This window comes from Pygocentrus nattereri, chromosome 17 (assembly GCF_015220715.1).
Source record: "Pygocentrus nattereri isolate fPygNat1 chromosome 17, fPygNat1.pri, whole genome shotgun sequence".
NCBI classification, from domain to species: Eukaryota; Metazoa; Chordata; class Actinopteri; order Characiformes; family Serrasalmidae; genus Pygocentrus; species Pygocentrus nattereri.
In genome coordinates this window covers 28,028,994-28,055,504 of record NC_051227.1, presented here as the reverse complement: position 1 = coordinate 28,055,504, position 26,511 = coordinate 28,028,994, and the positions used below count along the sequence as shown (strand labels likewise).

At 38.3% G+C, this 26,511-nt stretch overlaps 2 protein-coding genes across 4 annotated transcripts; both read left to right on the top strand.

Moving 5' to 3' along the window:
* The first annotated feature begins 225 nt into the window (after positions 1-225).
* Positions 226-6,945, top strand: LOC108426943 (P2Y purinoceptor 14). Of its 3 annotated transcripts, XM_017696778.1 has the most exons (4): positions 1,041-1,082; positions 2,310-2,340; positions 3,721-4,128; positions 5,722-6,945. In XM_017696778.1, the coding sequence occupies exons 3-4, from the start codon at positions 3,734-3,736 to the stop codon at positions 6,410-6,412; spliced, it is 1,086 nt and encodes a 361-aa protein (XP_017552267.1). In that variant the 5' UTR covers positions 1,041-1,082; positions 2,310-2,340; positions 3,721-3,733; the 3' UTR covers positions 6,413-6,945. The 3 variants fall into 3 exon arrangements, with proteins under 3 accessions (XP_017552268.1, XP_037402396.1, XP_017552267.1); XM_017696779.2 differs by lacking the exons at positions 1,041-1,082; positions 2,310-2,340 and adding an exon at positions 226-325; XM_037546499.1 differs by lacking the exon at positions 2,310-2,340 and having other exon boundaries at positions 897-1,082.
* Positions 6,946-7,150: 205 nt separating this feature from the next.
* Positions 7,151-14,758, top strand: gpr171 (G protein-coupled receptor 171). Its single transcript, XM_017696711.2, has 2 exons — positions 7,151-7,578; positions 12,236-14,758. The coding sequence occupies exon 2, from the start codon at positions 12,445-12,447 to the stop codon at positions 13,501-13,503; it is 1,059 nt and encodes a 352-aa protein (XP_017552200.1). The 5' UTR covers positions 7,151-7,578; positions 12,236-12,444; the 3' UTR covers positions 13,504-14,758.
* Positions 14,759-26,511: the final 11,753 nt, after the last annotated feature.

Sequence of the window (26,511 nt, the reverse complement as noted above, 5' to 3'; positions counted from 1 at the left end):
AACATACATTTTCATTAAGAAAGATCCGGACCCTTCAGTGTGTGCTTCGCTTCTGGTCAGTAGAAAGGTAAAGGTAAACAGCTCTATTACATTCTGTGGTGCTATTTTTGACTTGCAAATGACATATCAGCTAGGAATATATGAGAAGCTACAACACAGTTTGTCTGCCCCACTGATATCGTTCTCATGAACTAATTTTGTTTCGGCTCCCCACAAACACACACAGGAACCCAGTTTCTTCCTTGTGTGAGTGTAGGAGGAAGTACTTGTGAATAAATTACCATTACATCTAAGCATTGCTGCGCACTTCAGTGACTGTGACTGGGTAAGTCAAACTTATATTTCATGCTGTATGGCATTAGTGCATCTTAGATTAAAATTACAAGGGAACCTTTTACAGCCAATGTATACTTTGCACTTCTTTGATTTTTAGGGTCCTGGTATAATATATAAGTTTTATTTTATAATTTATAATTTATAAGTTACATGTACAAAATCCAGATAATTAATTATGAGGTGTTAATAAGAGATGCAATTTGGATGTCATGAAAGTAAATGAAGTAAATTTTACAGTTACATTTACAGTATTTAGCAGACACTCTTACTTTGTCTATCTAGAGAAAGTATCTTTGCTGGTTATCAATAGGTGAAAGAGAGATAGTCCTGAGCTCAGATACTGCTAGAAACAAAAAGTCACGGTTGATACCCAGAGAAAAGGAACAGAGTTGAACACAGAACTCTGTGCAATACAATGCAATACAATACAATACAGTAATCTACAATACACAGTGCAATACAATAAAATAAAATATATAAGTGCAGCACAATATATTGCAATCAATATTTAATTCAGTGCTTATTTAAGTGCTGTATAAAGAGATGTGTCTTTAGTCTGCGTTTGAAGACAGCAAGAGACTCGGACGGCCAGTGGGAGGTCATTCCACCACTTGGGTGCCAGTATGGAGAACAATCGCGACGTTTGCCTTCCACGCGCCTTGATGGATGGCAGGTCAAGCCGAGCTGTACTCGAAGCTTGAAGGGCTCGTGGTAAAGTTCGAGATTTCACCATTGCCATCAAATAGGTAGGGGCTGGTCCATTTCTGGCTTTGTAGGCAAACATTAGGGTTTTAAATCTGAAGCGTGCAGCTACAAGAAGCCAGTGAATGGAGCGCAGCATTGGAGTGACGTGGCTGAACTTCAGGAGATTGAAGACAAGCCATGCTCATCTTCAGAATAAAGATATTTTGATTAAAAAAACTGGCTAAGAGACAGATTTCAGTGAAAATCTAAACTAAACAAATAATTTATTTGTGGTCTATAGCCAACGTTGATTCTCTAACTGACTGTGCAGGTTTACTTTATGTTTAACTTATTAACTTTTCTCCAATATTGGGCTCCACTGGATTATGCTAGAACAGGGGTCAGGGTCTGAATTTCAATTTACCTGGGAACCACTGGCAAGGTGGTTGAGAAAATGCAAGAAAAAGCATTCCAAAATTTTAAAGTATGAATTTTTAACTACATAAAGTTTTTAATTTCATATTTTATCTAATGAAATAAGTAAAGTATGGGGAAAAATGTGTGAATATAACTACATAACATATATACTTGTTTAAGAGCATCTTAGTCACTGTTTTATACTTCTCCTGTCAATAATAATAATTATTTAATAGTACTATTATTTATTATTTAATATTATTTAATAATAATATCTTTATCTACAGAACATTTTTCATAGTGGAGGCAGCTCAAAGTGCCTTACGGATAGAAGATAAAGCTTAACAGTAATAGAAAAAACTATGAATATCATTGAAAATCATAACGTACAGTGACAGATCAAATTAAAGAGACAAATAACAGACATAGAATTTTAAAGAGACACATTTTCATTTTTTTGACTGTCTAATAAAAAGTGTAATTGAATTCCAACCATAATAACTGAAAGACGCTTTTCCATATTTACTGTAATTTATGGGAGGTATTTGCAGAAGGTCAGTAGCTGCAGATACGTGCTGGTACAAAAACAGGCAGACGATCTGTGATGTAGACTGGTGCTAGGTCATTCAGAGCCTTGAAAACTAATAGCAGAACTTTAAAATCTATGTTAACAAAAGAGGCAATGCAGTTACATCAAAACTAGAGGGAGATGAGCTCTGGTTGCTATTTTTGCTAGGATCCGTGCTGCTGCATTGTATACAAGTTGTAGAGGATTGTGTATTGTTTCATTAGGAAGTTCAGTAAGAAGAGAACATTACTGTAAACTTCTGCTTCTAACAAGGCATGAGCATAGTTTCTCTGTGTCATTTTAGGATACAGACTGCCGGACTTTAGCACCAAGAGGTCTGTCAATAACTGAATATTTCATGTCATACACAATATTTCTTTCAAGAAATTAAAAATTTGACTATTAATCTTCTTTCTCTTTCAAACACAAAACACCTACCCTCTCTTCTAAATCAGATTTGCATTGGACTTCTATGAAGATCAACAGATCTCAAAAACATTATTTGAATAAATCTTCAAAACTTACTTGGCAGGCTAACCACTATTAAACCATCATTAATTATTAATATTATTCATTATTTCTCCTCTAATTATAGTAGGTTAAGTAGTTTGTGTGGTCGGTAACAGTCCTCAAACGTGATACCACTTACCACACAGAAACAGCCCAGTCTTCAGCTGGGTCAGACACACAGTATACTAAAGTATAATAACCTCACATGAAACCTGCTTGTGGTGTTCTATGCATGTGGACAAGTAGGTCAGTGGACATATAGCATATATTTTCTGATCCTTATTGTGCTAAGCAAAAACAGAGCTCACTGAACAAAAGACGAAGGTAGATTATTATTAACAATTATCAGTCTAAATTAGAAAAATAGCTAAGTTTGTCAGAGCCAAATTACAGTCATGCCTGCTTATGATATAACATTAAGGTGGCACTACATTTTGCCTCTAAAAATATAAGCAGCCTATCAACCTAAGCTGATTGATATCTTATGTTAGGTTAGGTGACCATCCACAAGTTCAGATGGGTAAAGCAAACCTACCCATTAAATGTAAAGAAAGATTTATGCAAGAAAAAGGGAAAAAAAAAAAAGTTACAAAAATTGTAAATATGTGACAAGTTGTATGACGCTGCCTTTAATTAAAAAATGTAATATGTTTTAGAGATAGGGCCTTTTAAGGAAATTTATCTTCATGTTTTTCTTCTGTCATGTGGTCAGTCATGAGAAAAACATGAAAATTAGCTCAAGAAATGATCAATCAATCAATCAATCAATCAATATGTCCTGATTGCTGTTTTCAATATTCCAAAGAAGACGTAATGATTATATAGACCAATGGTGCAATATGTAAAAATCTCACAGCAGCATGTAAGCTGGCAAAAGCACCGTTTTGCACTATTGCCAAACAGACTGTACAGGTTTCAGTACTTCCTTCCCTATACAGCCAGTTGAGCAAGGAAGAGGCCAAGTTGGTGAATCATGTCCAATCACATGAATTTCAGTGGAAACACAACTAAAACACACCTGAACAGTTCTGGCTTAAAGAAGCTCGAAAATATAAATTTTACATTCATTCTCGATCTTACATTACACCATTTCCACTAAGTTCATTTACATAATAATACTGAGTTGATACTGATTTAATAGTATAAGTACAGGTTAGAGGACTGTTTGCTTTACTATGATTTCTGTTTGTCTTTCATGCATGTAGCTGGGTGTCCACAATGGCAGCCACCAGTCTGACCACTGCTTTGAGCTTCACCTTGACGGTAAACACAACAAACGCAACATCGTCACCCTGTGTCCGGACAGAAGTGCCAGCCCATCCTTTCTTCATTTTTGCCTACTGCCTAGTGTGTATGGTTAGTTTGGCACTGAATGCCATAACCATGCGAGTGTACTTCTGCTCTTCACAACGGCTCCAGTCCAGCGTCACTGTCTACCTGAAGAACCTGGCTGCAGCTGACTTCTTCCTCTGCCTCTGTTTGCCTTTGCGCATAGCCAACTATGCCAGCAAGTCTCTAACTATGCGACGCATTTACTGCAATTTTGGTGCTACAGCTTTTTACTTCAACATGTACGCCAGCATTCTCTTCATGGATTACATTGCTGCAAACAGGTACCATAAAAGGAAGAGTTTGTGCAAGTGGGTGCCACAAAAGCAGTTTCTGTGGCTTATCAAATATAGGTCATGCTTGCTTATGTCAAACATCTGAGAACATCCTCATATTCACTGCAATTTGTCATGATTGGTGGGGCTATCTGTTGTTTTCTTTGCCCCCTTAAACTTACAAAAGAGTGTTCTTTGAGGTTTCTATAGTAAAAGCAATGGTTATATATAGAACTATGACAACTCAAAGAACTATTTGAATGCTTGCATGGTTCTGTCCATGGTTAAAATGGTTCTTCACATTGATTTACTACCTGTCATATATGGTTCTTTAAAGAATCTTTTGAAAATGGTTCTATATAGTGCAAAAAAGGGTTCCACAATTGTTACAAATCATAAGAACCCTTTTTGGCACCCTTTTTCTAAGAGCGTAGGTTTGTTAATCAGTTATTACTCAAAACTGATTACTTAATTGAGTAATGTTTATGAATTATTTAGTAACATTTCAGATATCTTATGAGAACAGAATAGATGTCTAGACCTGCTCCCTTGGAGTTTAAAGGGTAAATAATACACTTACTGGCCACATTACTAGACCTCGTTGTTACACCTTGGAAGCATACAGTTAAAAATATTAGGCCATCTTTTTCTGTACCTTTTGTCAGTCGTCCTGGTGTTATTTTGTTTTCCTGATCTGTTCTCACCCCAGCAGTAACTGAAAATAGCCTGCAGAATATTACTCATATCCGTGCAACAACCTAACTACTTACAATCTAACATAACGGCCTGTGTCAGCATCACTGCTGTGCTGACAGTGGTCCACCATCCAAGTAATATCTAGCCAGCATCACTCCGATGGTGGTCTCTTTCCACTGATGAATGGGCTAGATGGTGGCCGACAAAATGCACAGCAACAGAAAGGCTCCAGTTAGTAACTGTAAACCTACACAGTGTACCTTCATATCATTACTATCAGAACAAAACCTCAAATCTCCCAAAATGAAACTTTACAGAATAAGGAAAAAAAATATCTTAAAGCTACACTATGTAAAGGGGATTGGTAGGCCTCTCTGGTAGAAATGTGAAATTGCATGTAATGTGTGAATGAACATTTTGTAATGCCCATCGTGCTTCAGAGCCCTTCCATGTGTGGATGAATCTGATGATAGCAAGCATGTTGAAAAAGCATTCAGATAGAACACAGTCAAACCTTGGTGAAAGATGTCTTCTGAGGATGTAAGTGAATTTCCTACTGTCATCGTTTTCGTCGGTATAATGTTGATTTTGTATTTGAGAACTAACATTGGGCTGGACCTTTCTTATGAGCCTCTTTTGAACTCCTGCAAAGTTTGACCTGCCTCTGTCTTTTAAATCACTATTTCAGGATTTACAGAGTGACTTGCAGCAGCATACCATGTTTTAACATTTTTTTCTTCTGATACTACTTCTTTCAATTTTAATAAAAAAATGTACATAGTGCAGCTTTAGCTTTCACTGTAAATTAATGTAACAGCACTTTGTTACTCATTCCTCATTAATTTTCTGCTGTACTTAATAACCTCAAGGTCAGCAAATAATTAATGCCTGTCTTTCTTTCATTAGGTATCTGAAGATCGTCCGTCCAGTGGAGACTCATGCTCTGCAGACAGCCCGTGCTGCACGTTACATCTCCATAGTGACATGGGTTTCCTTATCAGGAATGGCATCTATTTATTTTATTGTCTTCCTCTGTACATCTTGGACTGTTGATCCAAATCCGAATGTCATTGGCTGTGAGGCCTTGCACAGCTCTAAGGTCAACATGCTTTATAAGATCATTCACAGCGTTTCTGCTATCATATTTGTGATCGTTTTGGTGTCCTTAGTCCTGTTGTACTGGGGAACCGTGCGAAGGCTCCAACAATCACAAAAAGCCCAGGCCAAGCCTTCCAACCATAAGCTCAACAAGTCAAAGCGCAATATGTTAGTGCTAGTGGTGGTCTTCTGTGTGTGCTTTGTGCCTTATCACTTGGTGAGGCTGCCTTATGCTTTCCTGAAGCCCCTGCTAAAGCACTGCGCTACAGTACAGGCATTTTATATTGTAAAGGAACTTACAGTTCTGATTTCAGTGCTCAATGCTTGCCTGGACCCGCTGATATATTTTATCTTCTGCAAGGCCTTCAGAGCCCAACTTGGCATCAGAAACCGCAAAACTACATCGAGCTGGAAGCTGAGTGATGTTCCAGGAGATATGAGAAGACAAAGCAACTCAGATTCAAGGGTCTCTACACTGAGACATCAAAGTGTCATTTAATCAAACTGTATCTGCATGGACTGGTGACATATTGATCCATATGTTGGATGGTATCCTGCCATAGTCACAAAGATATTCTACCAAAGTAGATAATTTCATAAATCATACTTTCAGAATGATGGAATGAGATACATTTTTATAAATCCTTTGTGTCATGTCTGCTATTAGTTAAGTAATAGAACATGAGAGGGAGCAAAATATCGCAGCAACAACTTTGGAATTATATATTGCCCTACTATGATATTGTCAGATGCTGTCACATGGGCTGCAGGTCAAATATTATCTTTTAGATGATTGTTTTAGTTATCCAGTGTATCCATTTTCTGCTTTTTGTACTTGCTAAAGTAGAAATGTATTAAGTCGCAACTGGTGCTAAGCAGAATGATAGTTATTTAGAAAAAAGGCTTCTTAACCAGTCAGATTGTACTATTGGAACTAACTGTTGTATAATACACATTAAAATGTAAATATCAGTCAAATAAACTATAATAATGTTCTATATGCATCTATACACATTAAAAAGTGTCTATTGATATGTGTCAACAGCTTTCATTGCACTGTAAAAAAACCCTTTACTGAGAGTGGCTTCATTGCAAGAAATATGAATAATGATTATGACGACATCCAGGGCTTGCAGGGAAATAAACCAATGACTGAGGTGTTTTCCCCAAAGTGCACTGTTACAGTTTCCGCAATTTCGGTTTTGTAGCAGCAACTTCCTCCTCTGATAAGCCACAACCTGGGGCTCCTGCAAACAGAGCAGGCTATATACTCACTGACATAAAATGGCAAAGCAAAGGGCATGATCTTTCTCTCAAAATTAGCCCTAGTAGCATGAGCTGATTTGCACTCTTGGTTTTAAAAGCAGTAAGCAGGTGGTTTATGGCTTTCCTACTGAAAGACAGTCTGGAAAGTTTAGTTTTCCGCAACGTCACAGCGCCTCACTGGGGAAGAAGTGACTGACGCCCTCTTTCACTTCGTAGAATGTCATTAGAGTCGCAAAGAGAAGATTAAATCAGTCTGTACAGTTACTGGAGGGATCATAACGGTAGTGGACTCTCGGTGTAGGTTGGATGAATGGACCTGAAAGGACTTCATATATAACTACAGCCCTTTATTTGAGAAGATGATGTGCTGATAAGCACCACCTAACAGCTGAAGATGCGGTGAGTCTTTTTCTGAAAAGCGTACTTAGTCTGAGAAGCACGTGTGTCTGTGTTGCTTCCTGCTTGAGGGTTTATAGACTTTATTTTCAGGTTGCTTTGAAACTTCGAGATCTAGTTTCTGAGTTTGGTTTCTTCAAAAAAAGGGGAAAAAATGGTATCCATGGGTACATCCAGGTTGTGATGAAGTTCATTGGTAGATTCATGTGAGATTTGGGAAGTAAAAGTGGCTTCAGGAAACAGACTCATGGACTACAGCTCAGAATCACATACATGTGTAGGCTTTGCTAATCTACATTTGACTTTGAGGACAACATCCTGTTCTTCTCTAACCTTTAAAAAAAAGGATCTGTCAAACAAACAATACACTGTTCATCTTGGGGTACTGTGTGACTAACATGTCTGTTGACAGAGACGTGTTTGGATACTTTTCTGAAATTTTTATAAAGTGAATGAACTGAAAAATGAAATGGTCCACTGTAGATTCTTTGTAAATGTTCAGTATACATTTAAGTAACATTCAACTGAATAATCATTAAATGCCACTGATCTTAAAGTTGAATGTAACTTAAATGGTTCACTAGAGATGCTTTGTAAATGCTCAGTCTGCCTTTCAATAACATTCAACTGAATACCCATTAAATACAACTGAACTTGAAATCCAGTGTGAAAGAGTTTATTAAATCTAACCCTCACCCTAAACCTAAAACTAACTTTAAGGCAAAACTAACATCTACTATTAACCCTAACCCTAGCCATAATGTCGTTGATAATCAACTGAGGATCACCTGAAGGTTTCTTAAGGATTTAAGTAGCTGTACAGCATCTATAGGGGACCATCCAAATAAAGTGTGACCTAAATTTCTGTTTTTGCCTTGCTCTCACATCCATATGGAAGTAAAAGTGGGACTTTGGGCAACCACACATAACTGCATATTAGCCAATAAAATGTTTTCAGTACGGTATTTTCCAAAATATAAAGTGTGTGTGTATATATATATATATATATATATATATATATATAAATTATAAAGTAGATATATTTTCCAAAATATAAATCTCTTCTGATCTTGACAATTCTTCCACCAGAAATAATTTTGTGTATATTTGGTTGATTTCCTGACTGGATATTTTATTTTACACAGGAAAAGTCCAAGTCTTTTAAGTCCAACTAAACAAAACACTGTAAGAGTTAATTTGACACCGGGGAATTTAGCATGCGTCTACATTAAATTTCCCCCTGACAGTCAACAAGGTCTGTCTATCTATCCATGCTTGTTTTTGGAAACAGGTTTTAAATGCAGTGAGAAGTATGAGAAGAAAACTGTTTAACCAGGCATAGATACTTTGACAATAAAATGAGGTTAATGAGAAATAACGGCTTCAGTGAGAGTCTAAACTGAACTACAGTATTTAGAGTTCCAAAAATAGGTTTTTAGTGACTGCATGAGCCTCTTAAAGTAAAAACCCTGGTTTTGTGTTTTTAGAACAACTCTAAATAGCACAGGGCTAAACATCAAAATTGTATGTATAACTGTGTGGCATTTGAGGGTCAAGCATGAATTTTGCCAGGACTGTTGTTAGTTTGCATATTTATTGAGATAATTCTACTGACAAATATGCAATAAAAGTTTTATTGATTGTTTTCCTTTAAAGATTTTTCATACATTTATTATTTACTGTTTTGTTTTATACTCCATCACATTGGATTTGAAATGAAACAATGAAATAACAGGTTTAATCCCACAATGTGAGCTTTAATTCAGCATGTTTCCATATTGGATTAACTATGTAAGTTTCACAACCATTTTGTACACAATCACCTAACTTCAAGTGAATTAAAGCTCCATTTTTATATTGCCTTATTAGTTTATACACAAGGTTCTAGTTGCGGTATTTGATTCTGGATTGATCTGGCTGTTTTTGTTGTTTCTGGACATGAGGAACAAAGACGTATCGATGCTGATACCACAGACCATCACAAGGCTTAAAAAATCTGAATAATTCAACCTGAGACAAAGTATCACAATCCACTGTTGGGACATTTAAAAAATTGATTTTCAAAAACTGCTTTTATTTTTGCTCTAAATATAGTTAATCAGCCAAGACATACGTTTACTTCCTTATTTATAGGCTATGTTCACATTACCACTGAGTTTTTCAGACCTATGTAGTCATGCAAATCTAAACCTTTCAAATCAGAGGTCCTTTAGAGCTGCTGGGTGATTTTCCTGTGTGGTTCTAAATTGGATACATTTCTGATTTGCAGCCCTGCAACCCTAATGGGCCTGGTTACAGTTTGCATTAACAGGCATGTTAGTGATCAGAACACATTTGGGTTTCACTGCGTGAAAAGTGATCTGTCAACCAAGTGAACGATACACAGTTAATCTTGGAGCACAGTGTGATAAACTTGCCCTCTGCTGACTGAGACATGTTTGGACATTTTTCTCTTTTCTGAAGTCTTTATGAACTTCTTTTTTATCTTACTCTCACATCCATATGGAAGTAAAAGTGGGAGCAACCACGTAATTAAATATTAGCCAATAAAGTATTTTCAGTACAGTATTTTCCAAAATATGAAGTAGATCTGTTCTGATCTTGAAAAGTCTTACACCAGAAAGAATTTTGTGAATACCTTGGGCCTATTTGGTTGATTCACTAGGTGGATGTTTTACCTTATAGAGTATTTACCATCTATCTAAGTACTTAAAAGTTCTTTAAGGATTCTTTAGTAAATGAAAAGAAAATCCCAGACCCAGGAACACTCAAAGAACCCTTTGCATCATGAAAACATTCTTCAAATTGATGGAGAATGTGTTCAATATGATTCTATATAGAACCTCTTTTTAAAGGGTTCTATTTAGCACCAAAAGGAGTTCTTCTTTTGTTATGATGCCAAGCTTGTAATAATAGAAAAATCCTTTTGAACACATACTTCATCAATCTGAAGAACCCTTTCATGATGCAAAGAACCCTTTAATTAATCAAAATGTTCTTTGAGTGTCCATGCTTCTATATATAACCATTTTTTTCACTAAAGAACCATTGAAGAACCATAATTTTAAGTGTGTAGCCCAGTTAAATTTCCCCCTGACGTTCAACAAGTTCTGTCTATCTATCTATGCTTGTTTTTCATCTTAAATGCAGTTTGAAGCATGAGGAACTAAAGCTGACTAATACAGCACAGCTTTGTTGATAAAGTATGATTGATGAAGGATAAGGGCTTCAGTGGAAGTTTAAACTGATCTATTTAGAACTCTAAATATAGGTTGTTACTGACTGCATGAGCTGGTCTTCACCTCTTAAATTAAAAACTCTGGTTTTGTGTTTTTAGAATACACTCTACATAACAGAGCTAAACATCGAAATGATCTAGAGTACTGTGTGAAAGTTTTAGGCATCTGAGCTAATTTTTAAACAATTCACCTCAGCAATGAGTTTATCACAATAAACATTAGAATAAAATCATATTCATAATTCAGATAAACATAAAAACAATAAAAAGTAACAAGAATTTCTTGGGTCCATATTTTTCCTTGACCCCTTCACAGCCACTTGTTAATATCATCATTTACATCATGAGCACAATTTACTGAAGCTGTGATTGGTCAAACCAGGAGTTGCTTTTTAACCACATATAATACTGATTGTATATATATCATTATTAATTTTCTATACATTTTGTTTATTCAAATAAACACGTACTACACAAAAAAATTGATTTTGAAAATGTGTCTTGGGAGCCCAAGACTTTGGCACAGTACTGTATATATACACTGGAGTGGCATGTATGTTGCCAGTATTATTGTTGGTTGGCATTGTACTGATAATGTTGATAATTGTACTGAAATATTATGCAAAAATAGTTGTATGGATTGCTTTATATTAATGAACCACAAAAGAATCACAACCATTTTGTACACAATCCCCTAATTTTAAGCTCAGTTGTTTTATTGCATTACTAGTTTATGCATAGAGCAGTTGATTAGTAGTAGTAGCTGTAGTTTTTGGATCTGGAGCTTGTTTTTGTTGTTTCTGAACATGAGGAACAAAGCAGTATCGATGCAAAACATCATTGTGTGAGTTTTTTTAGAGATAAAATGTTTTTTTCATTATACATCACCTCTCTTTTCAAAAATGTGATATGTCTTAAATTGTTACAAATAGATAAGTAACATTTTGGAATAGATATATAGAGCATTTTTGAAACTCTTTATATATACAGTACTGCAGTACTGTAGGTTTTAGGCATTTAAGAAGATAATACTTAAAACACTCCTGATGTTGCAAACCACAAAGCGTTCACTTGCTCAGAAAAAAAAAAAAAAACTGTAATATTAAATAAATGCAAATAATATACTGGCGATAAGTGGTGATTTTATGTTTGTCAAGGTGTTTACAAACCCCTGCTCGAGTATCTGCATTATTTGTAGATACTATACCTGGTTTGGCTAATCAATGTGTCATTAGTCATGCGTTCTGTGGTGGATTTAAGCAAACCTATGTGATGGCTGGATGCACTGAGGACACATCTAGAACCAAACCAACTTATGTGCTTATAACTAGCTTATAGCATTTCAACTACATTTTTGAAAACATGTATGTCTAATGTGACCATTTGTTGTTTGTTAAACATTTGCTCCCTCTTTCTTTACAGGGATTCCTTTCTGACTTATCACCAGATCAGAGACGTGGTTCGTCTGAGTCAAAAACACACTGACCGCTTCCTTTCTGATGTCTGTATTCACTCCCATGTGAAGTGAGAAAGCCACATTCAATCAGACTCACTCTATCAAGTTCACAAGCAGAACAATACTACTTTCTTCAGGACCTTTGATTCTTTGTGCTGGAGTCACATTGACCTAAATGCACTCAATGGTGGGAACTTCATCCAGCATCTTTGCAAAGATGGTAAACAACCAGTCTGCAACAACCCCCATCATGAAGATGGAGGAGGAATGTGTGGTCAATGACAAGATGATACCCTTTGCTTCAATCTACATCCTCATTTTCCTAATAGGCTTGGCTGGCAGCCTGGTGGCACTCTGGGCTTTCATATACAGTAAGAACTCTAAGAAGTGCATAAATGTCTACCTTATCAACCTTCTGACATCTGACTTCCTGCTTACACTGGCATTACCGTTTAAGATTGCCAAAGACCTGGGAGTGCAGTCTCAGAGACTGACCATTTTTCATTGTCAAGTCAGTTCGCCACTCATCTACATCAACATGTATGCCTCCATTATCTTCCTAGCCTTCGTCAGTGTCCACCGCTACCTTCAGATCACCCATAGCTCCAAACTGTTCCGTCTGCAGGAGGTGGGCTTTGCTGTGATGATGTCAGTTGTGGTTTGGCTCTTGGTGCTCTTCATTAATGTTCCAAATATGGCCATCCCGATCAAGGACAAGATTCCAGACAGCAATTCACTAACCTGTGCTGACTTAAAGCAGGAGATTGGCAAGCACTGGCACACCCTCTCTGCCTTTCTGGGCATGGCGATCTTCCTGAACGCCTCAGCAGCCGTGCTTCTGTCCAATGGCTTGGTGCTTAAGCAGTTTTGGGGCAGACGTGGAGGAGACCCCAAGGAACAGGCCAGCGCTCACCAAGCCACCGTTAACATTACTATGGTGACCGTTGCTTACGTGGTGTGCTTTGTGCCATACCATGCCGTGCGGATGCCTTACACGTTCACCCAGAATCAGGTAATCACTGACTGCAGTGTAAGGAAACATCTTTTCTTAGCCAAAGAGTCCACTTTGCTTCTGGCCATCTTGAACCTGTGCTTTGACCCAGTGCTCTACTTTTTTTTCTGTCGCTCATTCAGAAACCAGATCACTCAGGTTTTCTCTAAAAGGACCATATCAGACAGAAATACCAATGACCGAGACCAAGAGCTACAGTTGCAACCAGTGACAACAGTGTAAATAGCCTTTTTCCTGCAGCAGAGAGCACGACAAAAAGAAAGAAAGAAAGAAGTCTGAAACAGGAAGCCACATTCATTACATTATATTTGGTGCTGTGCTGTATGCTGTGGTACTGTAATAGAAACATGCAAACAATTTGAATTCAAGCACTGCACTGCATGGATCTGAGAATGTAAGACACAGAGAATGTTAATATAGATATGAGAAGGCCAAATAAAAACTGTAAACATCTCATTATAATGGTGACCAAATAGCATGAACATGCAATAATGTGCAACCCCCCCCCCCCCAGTATATCTTAGTGTACATTTACAAGGAGGAAGATAAAGAAGTGAACTATGTTGGTGTTTATACTATTTCACATTTAATGGAAATGATTGTATTTATGTAATTATATATGTAACTTACAAAAGAAAAGTTTTGTTATTCTGTCATCTCCAGTCCAACAGTCCAACAAAGTTGTAATCACACAAGTTAGATATCTCTCTTCTTTTATCTAATGATCAGTCATAACAGGGATTACATACAGGCTATTCATTTTTTCAGAAGATATTTTCAAAACAGGAATAAATTATATAAAGAAAATAAAACTCCTAACAACTGTGCAACCTGTGCAAAACTATCAAAACCAGAGGAACAGTGTTTAAAGCTTTCATCTTTGAGAAAGAGGAGAAAATCAATCTCCACTCTTGCTTCAGATATGAAAAAATTCACAGGTGTATGTCCATCCTTCCACTGTGAGAAGACAACTCAACACTATAAGTCTAAAAGGATGTGTAGCTGTTCAAGAAGAAAAGGAAATAGCTGAAAAGGAATAAGAACATTTGCAAATTAAACATAGAAGCTGCAGATTTTCTCAGAGCAATGAACTGACCTCCCCAAAGTCCGGACCCCAACACCACCAAATACGTTTGGGATTACTTGGACAGTGAGAAGCAAAAAAAAATTCAACTATGGAGGTGTGGAAAAAATATCCCTGCAGATTTCTTTGAAAATCTAAAAACATATCTCTGTGAAGAATGAAATTTGTAATAAAATGTAAAGGGTGGACTCTTTAAATACTGAATTCTGTTTAGTTGCTAAAGCCTTTGTGTACTTAAAAATGAAAAAAAACTTTTCCCCTCAGACACTGAAAATGACTAACTTGTATTTAATGGCTGTTTTGACTGTAATTAAGGGGTGGTGATTTTTGCAAAGTATTGTATATTAATAATCTATAATCATGTTGAGTAATACATTAAAATGCTGAATCTGATGTGCTGTTCTTAAATCAATCACAGAGTGGAATGTTTAACTTCACATCATGCTTATACATAAAAAACGTGCTCAAATCCATTCTGGCTCTAATACTGCTGCTGCCTGTATACAGATATACAGCATCTATATACAACCGCTCATCACTTTAATATACCTACAATTAATTAACTCTGGCTGCTTGAAGAGATAAAACAGCTGATATCCCCAGTCTGCTAGAAGTAGAAGCACTGAACAGATGCTACAGGAAAACGATCTTGATTGATGGTTAGAGTTATATCCTGTGTGCTTGGTTTTAATGAGGTCTCTTACTTAATCAGATCTACATCTAAGATTGAACTGTTGATAGAGGCACTCACATATTACACTCTGTCTTATCATAAAGATTATCTATCTTTTACTTCTCTCTGACTTTAGTCATCTGGCCATTGCTTATTTATTTCCAGTAAAACATGCCAAGAAAAAGAGAACTGTGAGCAACCTAAAAACAGACAGTTGACCCGATCAAAGACAAAGTCTGTGAGTCATCCTCATTTATGCTTCAGATGATGTTATGTGTTAACACCCACTGGTTATTTCTCACCACTTTGTGTCTAGATGTTATTCAATAGGTCAAAAATGCCAGAGGGTTATTTTTGCAATACCATGGACTTTCCCATTTGATAAACTGAACTTATTTTCTTTTTCTTTTAAATGAAGGGAGCATTTAGAGGTTGTAGTAGGCTAAACCATTGCTTGTAATAACAAAGCTTTATAAAATTCCCTTCTCTAGTTCATCAGCACACAGTATGACTGTTATTGTATTCGTAGCTTTAACCATATGGTATCTCCCAAACACTCAGCACAACCGTTGACTCATTTGATGCTGTCAGATCATGTTGGGCTTTCCTAAAACAGATTTTTTTAAAACTTAATATTTGATTATATTATATTGATTATATTGATAAGAGAGTTTAATGCCTTTAAAGGGTCCCTCTCAGAAAGTTCATGAATTTTTTTCATGAAAAGTTTTGTCTTTAGAGAGTGTGTAGATATCTCTACAATTAACCAGTTCACATCAAAACACTTTGAATGACCTCAGACCTGAATCATGTAGAAATTTATATACAACCCCAATTCCAATGAAGTTGGGACGTTGTGTTAAACATAAATAAAAATGGAATACGATGATTTGCAAATTCTTTTCAACCTATATTCAATTGAATACACTACAAAGACGAGATATTTAATGTTCAAACAGATAAACTTTATTGTTTTTTGCAAATATTCACTCATTTTGAATTTGATGCCTGCAACACATTCCAAAGAAGTTGGGACAGGGGCAGCAAAAGACTGGGAACATTGAGGAATGCTCAAAAAACACCTGTTTGGAACATTCCACAGGTGAACAGGTTAATTGGAAACAGGTGAGTGTCATGATTGGGTATAAAGGGAGCATCCCTGAAAGGCTCAGTCGTTCACAAGCAAGGATGGGGTGAGGTTCACCACTTTGTGAACAACTGCATGAGCAAATAGTCCAACAGTTTAAGAACAACATTTCTCAACGTGCAGTTGCAAGGAAATTAGGGATTTCATCATCTACAGTCCATAATAACATCAAAAGTTTCAGAGAATCTGGAGAAATCTCTGCAAGTAAGGGGCAAGGCAGAAAACCAACATTGAATGCATTGAATTCAGAAAACCACTGTCAGTGAACACAGTTCGTCGCTCCAGCTACAAGTGCAAGTTAAAACTCTGCCATGCAAAGCGAAAGCCATATATCAACAACACCCAGAAACGCCGCCGGCTTCTCTGGGCCCGAGCTCATCTGAGATGGACTGACGCAAAGTGGAAAAGTGTCCTGTGGCCTGACGAGTCCACATTTCAAATTGTTTTTGGAAATCATGGACGTCGTGTCCTCCGGGCCAAAGAGGAAAAGGACTGTCTGGATTGTTATCAGCACAAAGTTCAAAAGCCAGTATCTCTGATGGTGTGGGGGTGTGTTAGTGCCCATGGCATGGGTAACTTGCACAGCTGTGAAGGCACCATTAATGCTGAAAGGTACATACAGGTTTTGGAGCAACATATGCTGCCATCCAAGCAATGTCTTTTTCAGGGACATCCCTCCTTATTTCAGCAAGACAAGGCCAAGCAACATTCTGCATGTGTTACAACGGCGTGGCTTTGTAGTAAAAGAGTGTGGGTACTAGACTGGCCTGCCTGCAGTCCAGACCTGTCTTCCATTGAAAATGTGTGGATTATGAAGTGCAAAATAACACAATGGAGACCCTGGACTGTTGAGCAAGTGAAGTTGCACATCAAGCAAGAATGGGAAAGAATTCCACTTACAAAGCTTCAACAATTAGTGTCCTCAATTGCCAAATGCTTATTGAGTGTTGTTAAAAGGAAAGGTGATGTAACACAGTGGTAAACACGCCCCTGTCCCAACTTCTTTGGAACGTGTTGCAGGCATCAAATTCAAAATGAGTGAATATTTGCAAAAAAACAATAAAGTTTATCCGTTTGAACATTAAATATCTTGTCTTTGTAGTGTATTTCAATTGAATATAGGTTGAAAAGGATTTGCAAATCATCGTATTCTGTTTTTATTTATGTTTTACACAACGTCCCAACTTCATTGGAATTGGGGTTGTATTATATATATTCGAGAGAGAGAGATTGCCAGTCCCCTCCCCCTCATATTAAAGTTGATTAATGTCAATGAGAGGATTAAGCAAAACTACCCATGTGCTCATGAACAAAATAAACTTGAAACTTTGTTCATGACAAAACTGAAAGTAAAAAAAAACTATTACTTATTTTTGATGAACACCAACAGGCAGTAGTGTTTACAAACTGCAGCTCAGAAAAGATAACAGCATCGTGTGAAGTGTTACATACGTGCTCATATGAACATGCATGAAATGAAACTCATGCTTTGCAGCAGCAGCTTCTGTGGAGACCAGTCCAGACAATAAATGGGCGCTATCGCACACTCCTTATAGGTGCACATCACTTTAAAACAAGAGAATGATTAGCATATGATTAGACTAGATACTTTGGCCTAATGCAAAATGGAAAGCAATGGATTGGCTGACTGTTGATTTAATATTGAATTAAAATTGTGAATAGCTGGGAGTACTCTGTAATATGGATGCATATTTCTCAGTAAATAATAACCATCAAGTATTCAGCCAAGTCATAGTATAAATATTTATATTTGAAAATGTATAAGAGGAAAACTAGAGGAGCTAGTTTGGATGGGCCTGATGCAGCTAAAAAAAATAATAACAGCATTATAGGGTGAAGGAGTTTAAGTACCTCGGGGTTTTATTCACGAGTGATGGGAAAAGGGATTGTGAGATTGGCCGCAGGCTGGGACAGGCGGCAGCAGTAATGCGGTCACTGTACCGGTGAATGGTGAAGGATGCTGTATGGTGAGCCATAAGGCAAAGCTCTCTGTTTACCAGTCGGTCTACATCCCGAAGAATGAGGTCGCGAATACAAGCCGTGGAAAAGAGTTTTCTTTGCAGGGTGGCAGGCTACACTCTTTTCAATAGGGTGAGGAGCTCGGGTATCTGGGAGGAGCTCGTGGTGGAGCCGCTACTCCTCTGTATTGAGAGGATCCAGCTGAGGTGGTTCAGGCATCTGATCCGGATGCCCCTGGACGCCGCCTGGTGGGGGTGTACCAGACACGGCTTACCGGGACAAGACCCCAGGGTTGTCCTAGGACACGCTTGGTGGGATTACATCTCCAAGTTGGCTAGGGAGCGGCTTGGGGTCCCTGGGAATGAGCTGGAGGAAGTTGCGGGGGGCAGGGTCATCTGGGATTCTCTCCTCTCCCAACTGCTACCGCGACCCCATCTGGACTAAGCGGTCAACGACGACGACGATGATGATGATGATGATGATGATGATGATGATGATGATGATGATAGCATTGTAAGTATACATATTGCAGACCGACAGATAGAGCAAACTGTCTTAAAGGAGAAAGGATTGGGAGCACTGGGTTGTCAGGTGTGACTGCAGGGCACCTGCAAATGGTTTACATGTTTGTAGGTCAGGTAGAAGTGAGAGAGCTTCTTTGCAGAATTTTACTTAGTGACCCAGGGAGGTTGTGTTCATGAGTTTTAGCCACATTTATTGCTAAAGGTATTGCAGTTCAGCCCTGCCCATTTACATTGATGTTATAAGGAACATCTCATTCTGAACTGCTTTTTAATGACGCACAATATAGGACAGCCAGTCAGAACAGAGCTCAATTAAATTCAACTTATCTTAAATACACATCAGGAAAAATAGAAATGTTTAAGTCATAGAGTTTGGAAACTAATTGTGTTAAATAAATTATGATTTGAAATTAATCATGTAACTATTTATTTTCATGGTTTCTGCTCAAAAACATGTTGAAACCTACACTAAACCACATTGATTTTATTTCTCTCTCTCTCTCTCTCTCTCTCTCCTCACTGATTACTGAAAAATCACACACATAAGTCATAAAAGGTGGCTCAAATCCCAGCTGACAGGAAAGGCAGCTATTCATACAGTTAATGAGACAAAATACAGCTAAATGTACATGTGGATTTCTTTATTATTTTCATTATGTTGTATGATACTATACCATCAATATGTTTACAGTGAACATTCTCATGTATTGTATTAAATTTATCATGTAATATGGTGTGAATAGGTAAGACAGCTTCAATTTTTCTTCCAATTGCTAACACAGCCAATTATTGAGCCTGTAGAGTAAACTAAGGATCTGGAACTATACTGCAGCATGCTGATTTAACTAGCAACATTATGAGTGGTCCAAATTAAAAAAAGATTTATGAAGTTTGCATTTTACAAGAATAGTCCCTTAATTACCCTTAGAAACTCTTCATAGTGCTATCTGTTATCCTATAGTATGTGTGCTGCATATCTGAACATCTCAAAAAGTCAAAGTTACTCTATTACCTTGGACAGTGTAGCATATTGTACAGAGATAAACACAGCTAGTAGTCACGTCTGTGGCCAAACCACAGCCATTCTGAGATCAGCTGAGAAGCAGTCACTGTTTCAACATTGAATTTCACAAAACCCTTTTAGAACTACTGAAGACGTCAATGTCATAACACTAGTTTTGAAGATGATAAGCACTGGTAATAAAGTGAAGGCTTGCAGCAATGGTGGGTAGTAATAGTTACTAAGTAATGATTGGAGGGCTGAGCAAATCAATCAGAGCTTGCCATATTTTAATTGGCCATAATACAGTAATGGGACTGACAAAAAAACATATAAAATTTAATTATACAAAAAATATGGCCAGCCCAGCTTAGGCGACCGCATTATCAGAGTTGTGCTTATAATCTCATGAAAAGAGATGCGTGAAAAACGCTTTTGAAACTACTGAGGTCCAGACATTGATGTCCTCATAGCTAGTTACACCATGCTTACACACTTGAGATGATTCATCAAACTCATGCGCCTGCCTCTGTGGTGTAACAACCTCTGATGTACATGGCACAGAAGGAAAATGAGTTATGATGTTGATTTTATGACTTTGATGTTAAGACTGATGAAAACTGCTTTATGGGCTACTTGTTTCTAATCTAAACTGGTTTAGAACTATTTAGCTGTGTGCATGAATGATGGTATTAAGAATTTTATAGATATGTTTTCACAGTAACAAGAACTTTGCATTGTTCATTTGTTTATTAAGAACATCTTAAAAGCTACACAAGAAAGATACACAGAATAATGCTGAACCACAGACTATATTAAAAGCCATCTTAGTCAGAATCAATGCCTACAAACCAATCTTCTGTCTATCTGATATTACTGTACAAGTGCTCACATAAATACCCTTAAATAGATCATTAGGGATTTATCAGATGTAGACCTATACATATTGATGTATTTGTAATGTATGATGTGTAGATTATTAAGCTCTAAAATACAGTGTGGTCCAAATGTCTGAAGCCACATTGAAAATCTTTTTTTTTCTTCATTTAAATCTGGAAATAAATGATAGAAAATTTAGGAATTGTGAAAGACTCTGAAAGATTCTGCACTATTTTTTAGGTCAATATTCACATTTGAGCAAATGTGTTACACTGAGCACGTAAAGGCCTTTGTAGGCCTTTTTTGTAAAGGCCAACAAAAAAGGTCAATGTTTTTAGTCATATCTCTCCCACTGAAGCATGTATTCAGACAGCTCCCAGGGTAATCTGATCTACTCATCGGAGGCTTTTGCACAAACTGGTGGAGTCAGTGCAAGCTTGAATACACACTGTTAAACCTATCGAGGCAATGGAGTGTGAATTTGGAATTTTGGGGTTGAGGTGACCCAGAGTCAGGCTCGAAGGTGGAGTTACCACTGTACCACCAGGAAGCACAAGCACAATTGGAAAAACAGCTCAAGGAATGGGAAATAAAAAGGCGGGAAAACAGCAAACAAAGGGGACTCTCAAAGCAGCGTGCTCAAACAGAGGCTGAACTAGAAACGTATAATGAAAGATAACCAGAAAACAAAAATTTACTTCCTCTGTAATTATGAGGAGAAGGCAGGCTTTATGTTTCACATGTTTGCGCTTGCTTGTGGAGTAAACATCTTCTGTATGGCTTTGGAGCAGCTTTTATCTTAAGCCTTCTTGTGGTCTTTAAGTGGTTTAGGGCAATTACTCCCTTTTGTTTTTTCCAACCCTCTTTTCTTTTTCTTCAAATACCCACCAGGTCTTCAATCTATATCGGTCACCCCTCTACAAAAGTGTGACAAAGGGCTGCTGTTTGCCACAGCCTTAAGTAGAGGAATCCACAGGTGTGTCAGGTTGGGTCTAATCAGCCTGAGGGCTTCTGGGAATTGGAGTTCCCTGAAGTTATCGTACCTCACTGCTATCACCCTCTGTTGGCAGTCGGCGGTGCAGGCTGGGCCCTTACAGGGATACATTTACCATGAGAGGATCAGTTCAGGTTCAGAGCCCATATTTATATTCATATTCAATATTTTTGCAGTAAAAAGAGACTCAAGGCTAAAGCCCAATAGCCAGTCCCCAAACACACCCTGGGGATAGCTCCAGTTCTGGAGAGACAGAGAGGGCTACCATCAACATAAGCCATATATATAATTGGCTGAAAAAGTGATGCAGTTTCAAAAAAATTATGCACTATTTGTAGCTTGCATTGTATCCCACATTTAAGAATACTGTAAGCCTAAACCAATCAGCCATCACCTGGAAGTACGATTCAAGTTCTGTAACTCCAACCCTGCTTTTAATCCCTGGGTTACTCCATGTCTTGTAAAATGTTTGTGGTGATGTTGTGGACTCCCTTGACACTTGCTAGCTTCTGTGTGAGTTTTACATAACAATATTCTCTAAAATCAAATTGATTTTATTGATTGATGAGTGGCTTAAAAAAGTCCTCTCCAAGAACTCCAAGAAGCACTTCTAACTCTGAATGAGAAGTGTTCATTTGCACAGTCAGAGTAGGCCGCAAAGTAAGTGCTGCTGGAATAGGACTACACACAGAAAAGGTCAGGGTAATTGTGGTAATGCCCACACACAGAATGCAAGATGGTTTGTGGGCATGGCCACATACATGGGTAAATTTTGCCCCCCTTTCACAGACACTCCAAGATCACTGCATGATCTACTGGCTAAAGAGAGCGAATGGTTATGGCAAAATTTGCAGCAGGCAGCGTTAAATGGGGCAGTCGTGGGCTGGAGGTTAGGGAGCTGGCCCTGTGACCGGAAGGTTGCCGGTTCGATCCCCAGAGCCGACAGTCCATGACTTGAGCAAGACACCTAACTCCCAACTGCTCCCTGGGCGCCGTGGATAGGGCTGCCCACCGCTCCGGGCAGCTCACTGCCCCCTAGTGTGTGTGTGTGTTCACTAGTGTGTATGTGGTGTTTCACTGCACGGATGGGTTAAATGCGGAGGTGGAATTTCCCCAGTTGTGGGATCAAAAAAAGTATAAAAAAATAAATAAAAATTAAGGCTGACCTGGCTTTAGAGGGCTAGCGCAATATAAGCCTAATGCCAAGACAAATGTGTGTGCTGATGCATCTGGATTTTGACTTGGAACAGTGCTTATTCTAATTCAAGATGATAGTGAGCGATGCCCTGAGGCTTTCATGTCAAACAGAACAGCAATGCACAAGTAGAGAAGGAAGCCTTGGCAAGAACATGAGCCAGTAAAAGAGTCAGCTCACATCTGCTTAGCTTTCACTTTACTATAGAGATAGACCACAAGCCATTGTTGGCTCTATTAAGAAGTAAAGTACTAGATGAACTGCCCTCCAGAATCAGATTATTGAGATTTGATCGGCACATAGTCCATACGCCAGGAAAGGTTTTAGTCACAGCTAATGCACTGTCCAAAGCTTCAGTTGTGCACAGACTGTCGAAGGAAGAGAGCTCGAGGTTAAAGAACAGGTGTTGGTAAATGCAATACATCAGTGTTTGCCAGCATCCAAATCAAAGCTGGAACAGATTGCTGAACAGCAACTATTTACAGACAAAAAAGCTGCCTCAAAAGATAAAGCCCTGCTTGATCTATCAGGGTGAACTATATTTTGGGCTCTTAATGAAAGGGCAGATGACAGTCACTCCAAAATGTGAGCCTGTTTGCATGAAAGACACATGGGTAGATCAAAATGCAAAGCTTCAAGACAGCAGTCAGCATGATGGTAGGGTTTGGGTAGAAGCCTTGATACCATCAGCTTTACCCAAGCGGCCCTGGCAGAGTAGATCTCTTTGTCCTGAAAAGCACATTCTACCTTCTATCAATAGACTGTCACTGAAGGTGGACTGAAATGGAAAGAATTCCTGTCCTTACAGCCAAAGGAGTAATCACAGCACTGAGCGCCATTTTCTCTAGGAATGGTCCACAATTTTCCTTGTCAGAGTTTTTGTCAAGCTATGACATTTTTTCAAGTAACCAGTAGCCCATACTTTAGTAATGGTGAAGCAGACAGGGCCATTAAGATAGCCAAGGCCTTTGTGCTTAAAAACGATGACCTATAGACGGCATTATTTTCTTTAACAGTATTTTTTAAATCACATATTACATTAAACTCTTTTATTTAAAATAGGAAGGAAATTTCTTATTTCCATGTAATGGGCTCTTTAATACATTGTTACCACTACCAGATGTATATTGAATTGCATTAAAAAACAAAGATTATGAATATGCTAATTTTATTTCAAGATATAATTATATATGTTGAACTGTGTTAAATATATCCAGACACATTATGTAACAAGGCAAAGGGTGAGTTTTGATTTCAAGTTGACTTTACAGGGGAACTCCACAAATTTTCCAAAATTGCTTTTCCAAAATATTACTCAATGGTTTACATGTAAACAAAATCATTCAGAGTGGTTTGGTGTGAAATGCGCCTTTCCAGAAAAAATTACCAAGTCAAAATTGTTCAGCATTGTAGCACTAGGAACCAGACATCGTTATGTCTACACTACGAGTATCACCATTTTATCTGCTATCCAAAATGAAGTTTTTAACGTCACGCTGATGATAAAATATTGCTAAATTCGAAAAAATACATTTTCTTTGGATACTATTTTCCCTTACAGCGCCCTGCATCTGCCTCTCTACCCTGCATGCCTTTTGAGTTTTTGGGTTGGTGCCATTACGTCGTAGAATGTCAGCGAAACTCAGGACTTATGCAAGTAACGTTCATCAGGAGCTGATCACAGCTGCACCTTGCTGGTTAATTGTTCAAAGTGCTGGTGAACTCCACGATGCCAAATACACAAAAATAAATTGAGAAAACATAGTACGGAGCACTGTTTCAGTTGCCATTACAAGTACCAAAAAATTTTAAGTTATGCTTAAAAATAAGCTATTTATTTTAAAGCTACACACAAATATGAAAGTCAAACAACAAAGACTAAAGCTGATTGCTAAAGAAAACTGCTGCTCCCTCTGTTGTATTTTCCACCACAGAATCTGGAATCAAGGTAAGAAAACATCTGTGGGTGAAATAAATTGGTTGTCATTAGCCACTGCACATACACCAATCAGACATAGCATTATGACCACCTCCTTTCTATGCTCTTTGTCCATTTCATCAGCTCCACTTACTATACATGTGCACTTTGTAGTTCTACAATTACAGACTGTAGTCCATCTGTTTCTCTGCATACTTTGTTAGCTCCCTTTTACCCTGTTTTTCAGTGGTCAGGACCCCCATGGGCCCTCACAGAGCAGGTATTATTTGGCTGGTGGATCATTCTCAGCACCACAGTAACACTGACATGGTGGTGGTGTGTTATGGTGGTGTCACCGAGGTGTTTAAAAACTCCAGCAGCACTGCTGTGTCTGATCCACTCGTAATAGCACAACACACACTAATACACCACGAGAATGATCCACCAGCCAAATAATACCTGCTCTGTGAGGGCCCATGGGGGTCCTGACCACTGAAGAACATGGTAAAAGGGGGCTAACAAAGTATGCAGAGAAACAGATGGAGTACAGTCTGTAACTGTAACCTCATAAACTGATAAGCACAGTAACAAGGGTTCTTCTGCCTCAGCGCTGGCTGGTTCAGTCTCTCTCTTTCTCCCTTTTGGCTCTCTCTACTCAAAGCCACTGAAACTTATTTGTGTATTCTGGTACAAATGGATTTGGCTCTACAACATTTTCAAAACACACCTCCTCAAAGTCCTTCGCATACTCTGCCATCTTCCAAAATAGGTAAGAAAACTGCAAAAATAAACTGTAAACAAAAGCTGCTGGTGGCTGTGGCTGCAAGCTATTAAAAACAAAAGCATGCTAGCTTGTGTTGGACTGCGGGAGGAAACCAGAGAACTTACACATGCAAACTATATAGAGGACCCTGGTCACCCGGCTGGAGAATCAAACCCAGGCCCTTCTTGCTGTGAGGCGACAGCGCTACCCACCACGCCATTGTGCTGCCCACTCTCATGTGTCAAGCAACGCATTTATAATCATTTTGTGTGATACCTTAAGAGGATGTAACTTTTAGAGCCACTGAATGCTTCAGACATCTGGTTCCTAGTATTATTCTCTGTATCAACTTGGTAAATCTCTCTAGAAAAGCACTTTTCATGCTGAACCACTCTGAATTATTTGGTTTACATCTAAACCATTTAACAACTGAGTAATTTTGGAAAATCAGCGGATTTCCCCTTTAAGTGTATAGTGACATGGAAAATACAAGCAATTTCTGACGGCGTGGGCGGGGCTGGATCTGGTCTGACTCAACCCCTGTACCAATAGCAGCGCTGGGAAGACCTGGATATTGATCCAACTCCACCCCCTGGACTTTTCTTTCTGCATTGACAGTACTGTGATAGGCTGTAACCTAATTCACTCACCACATAAACTTGACATTTATGATTCTAATAGACCAGTGAAATGAGCCCCCACTGGCTCCATCGCTTAATTAGCCGGGTTTATAAGGTCACAGGGCCAGCAGCCGTCTCATTTCACTGTAGCATTGATCAGCGTGATGCTTTTCCCACCTGTGTTCTTGCAGAATTTAGAAAGCTGGAGTGTTTCTAACTGGGTTATTAGCCAATCACAACAGAAAGCACGAGAGTCTACACCAATCATAACGCGGGACTCGAGATGCTTCTAGCCAATCATAACTTAGGACATAAGAGGTGCAAGTATGCGAAATGCTTCTAGAAAGTCACAGGATAATACAAATTTCTAGCCAATCACAACGCAAGACGCGAGGTCCTTCTAGCCAACCACAGCGCAGTAGGCGCTTGTCGGAATATGGGTGTGAAAAAAAC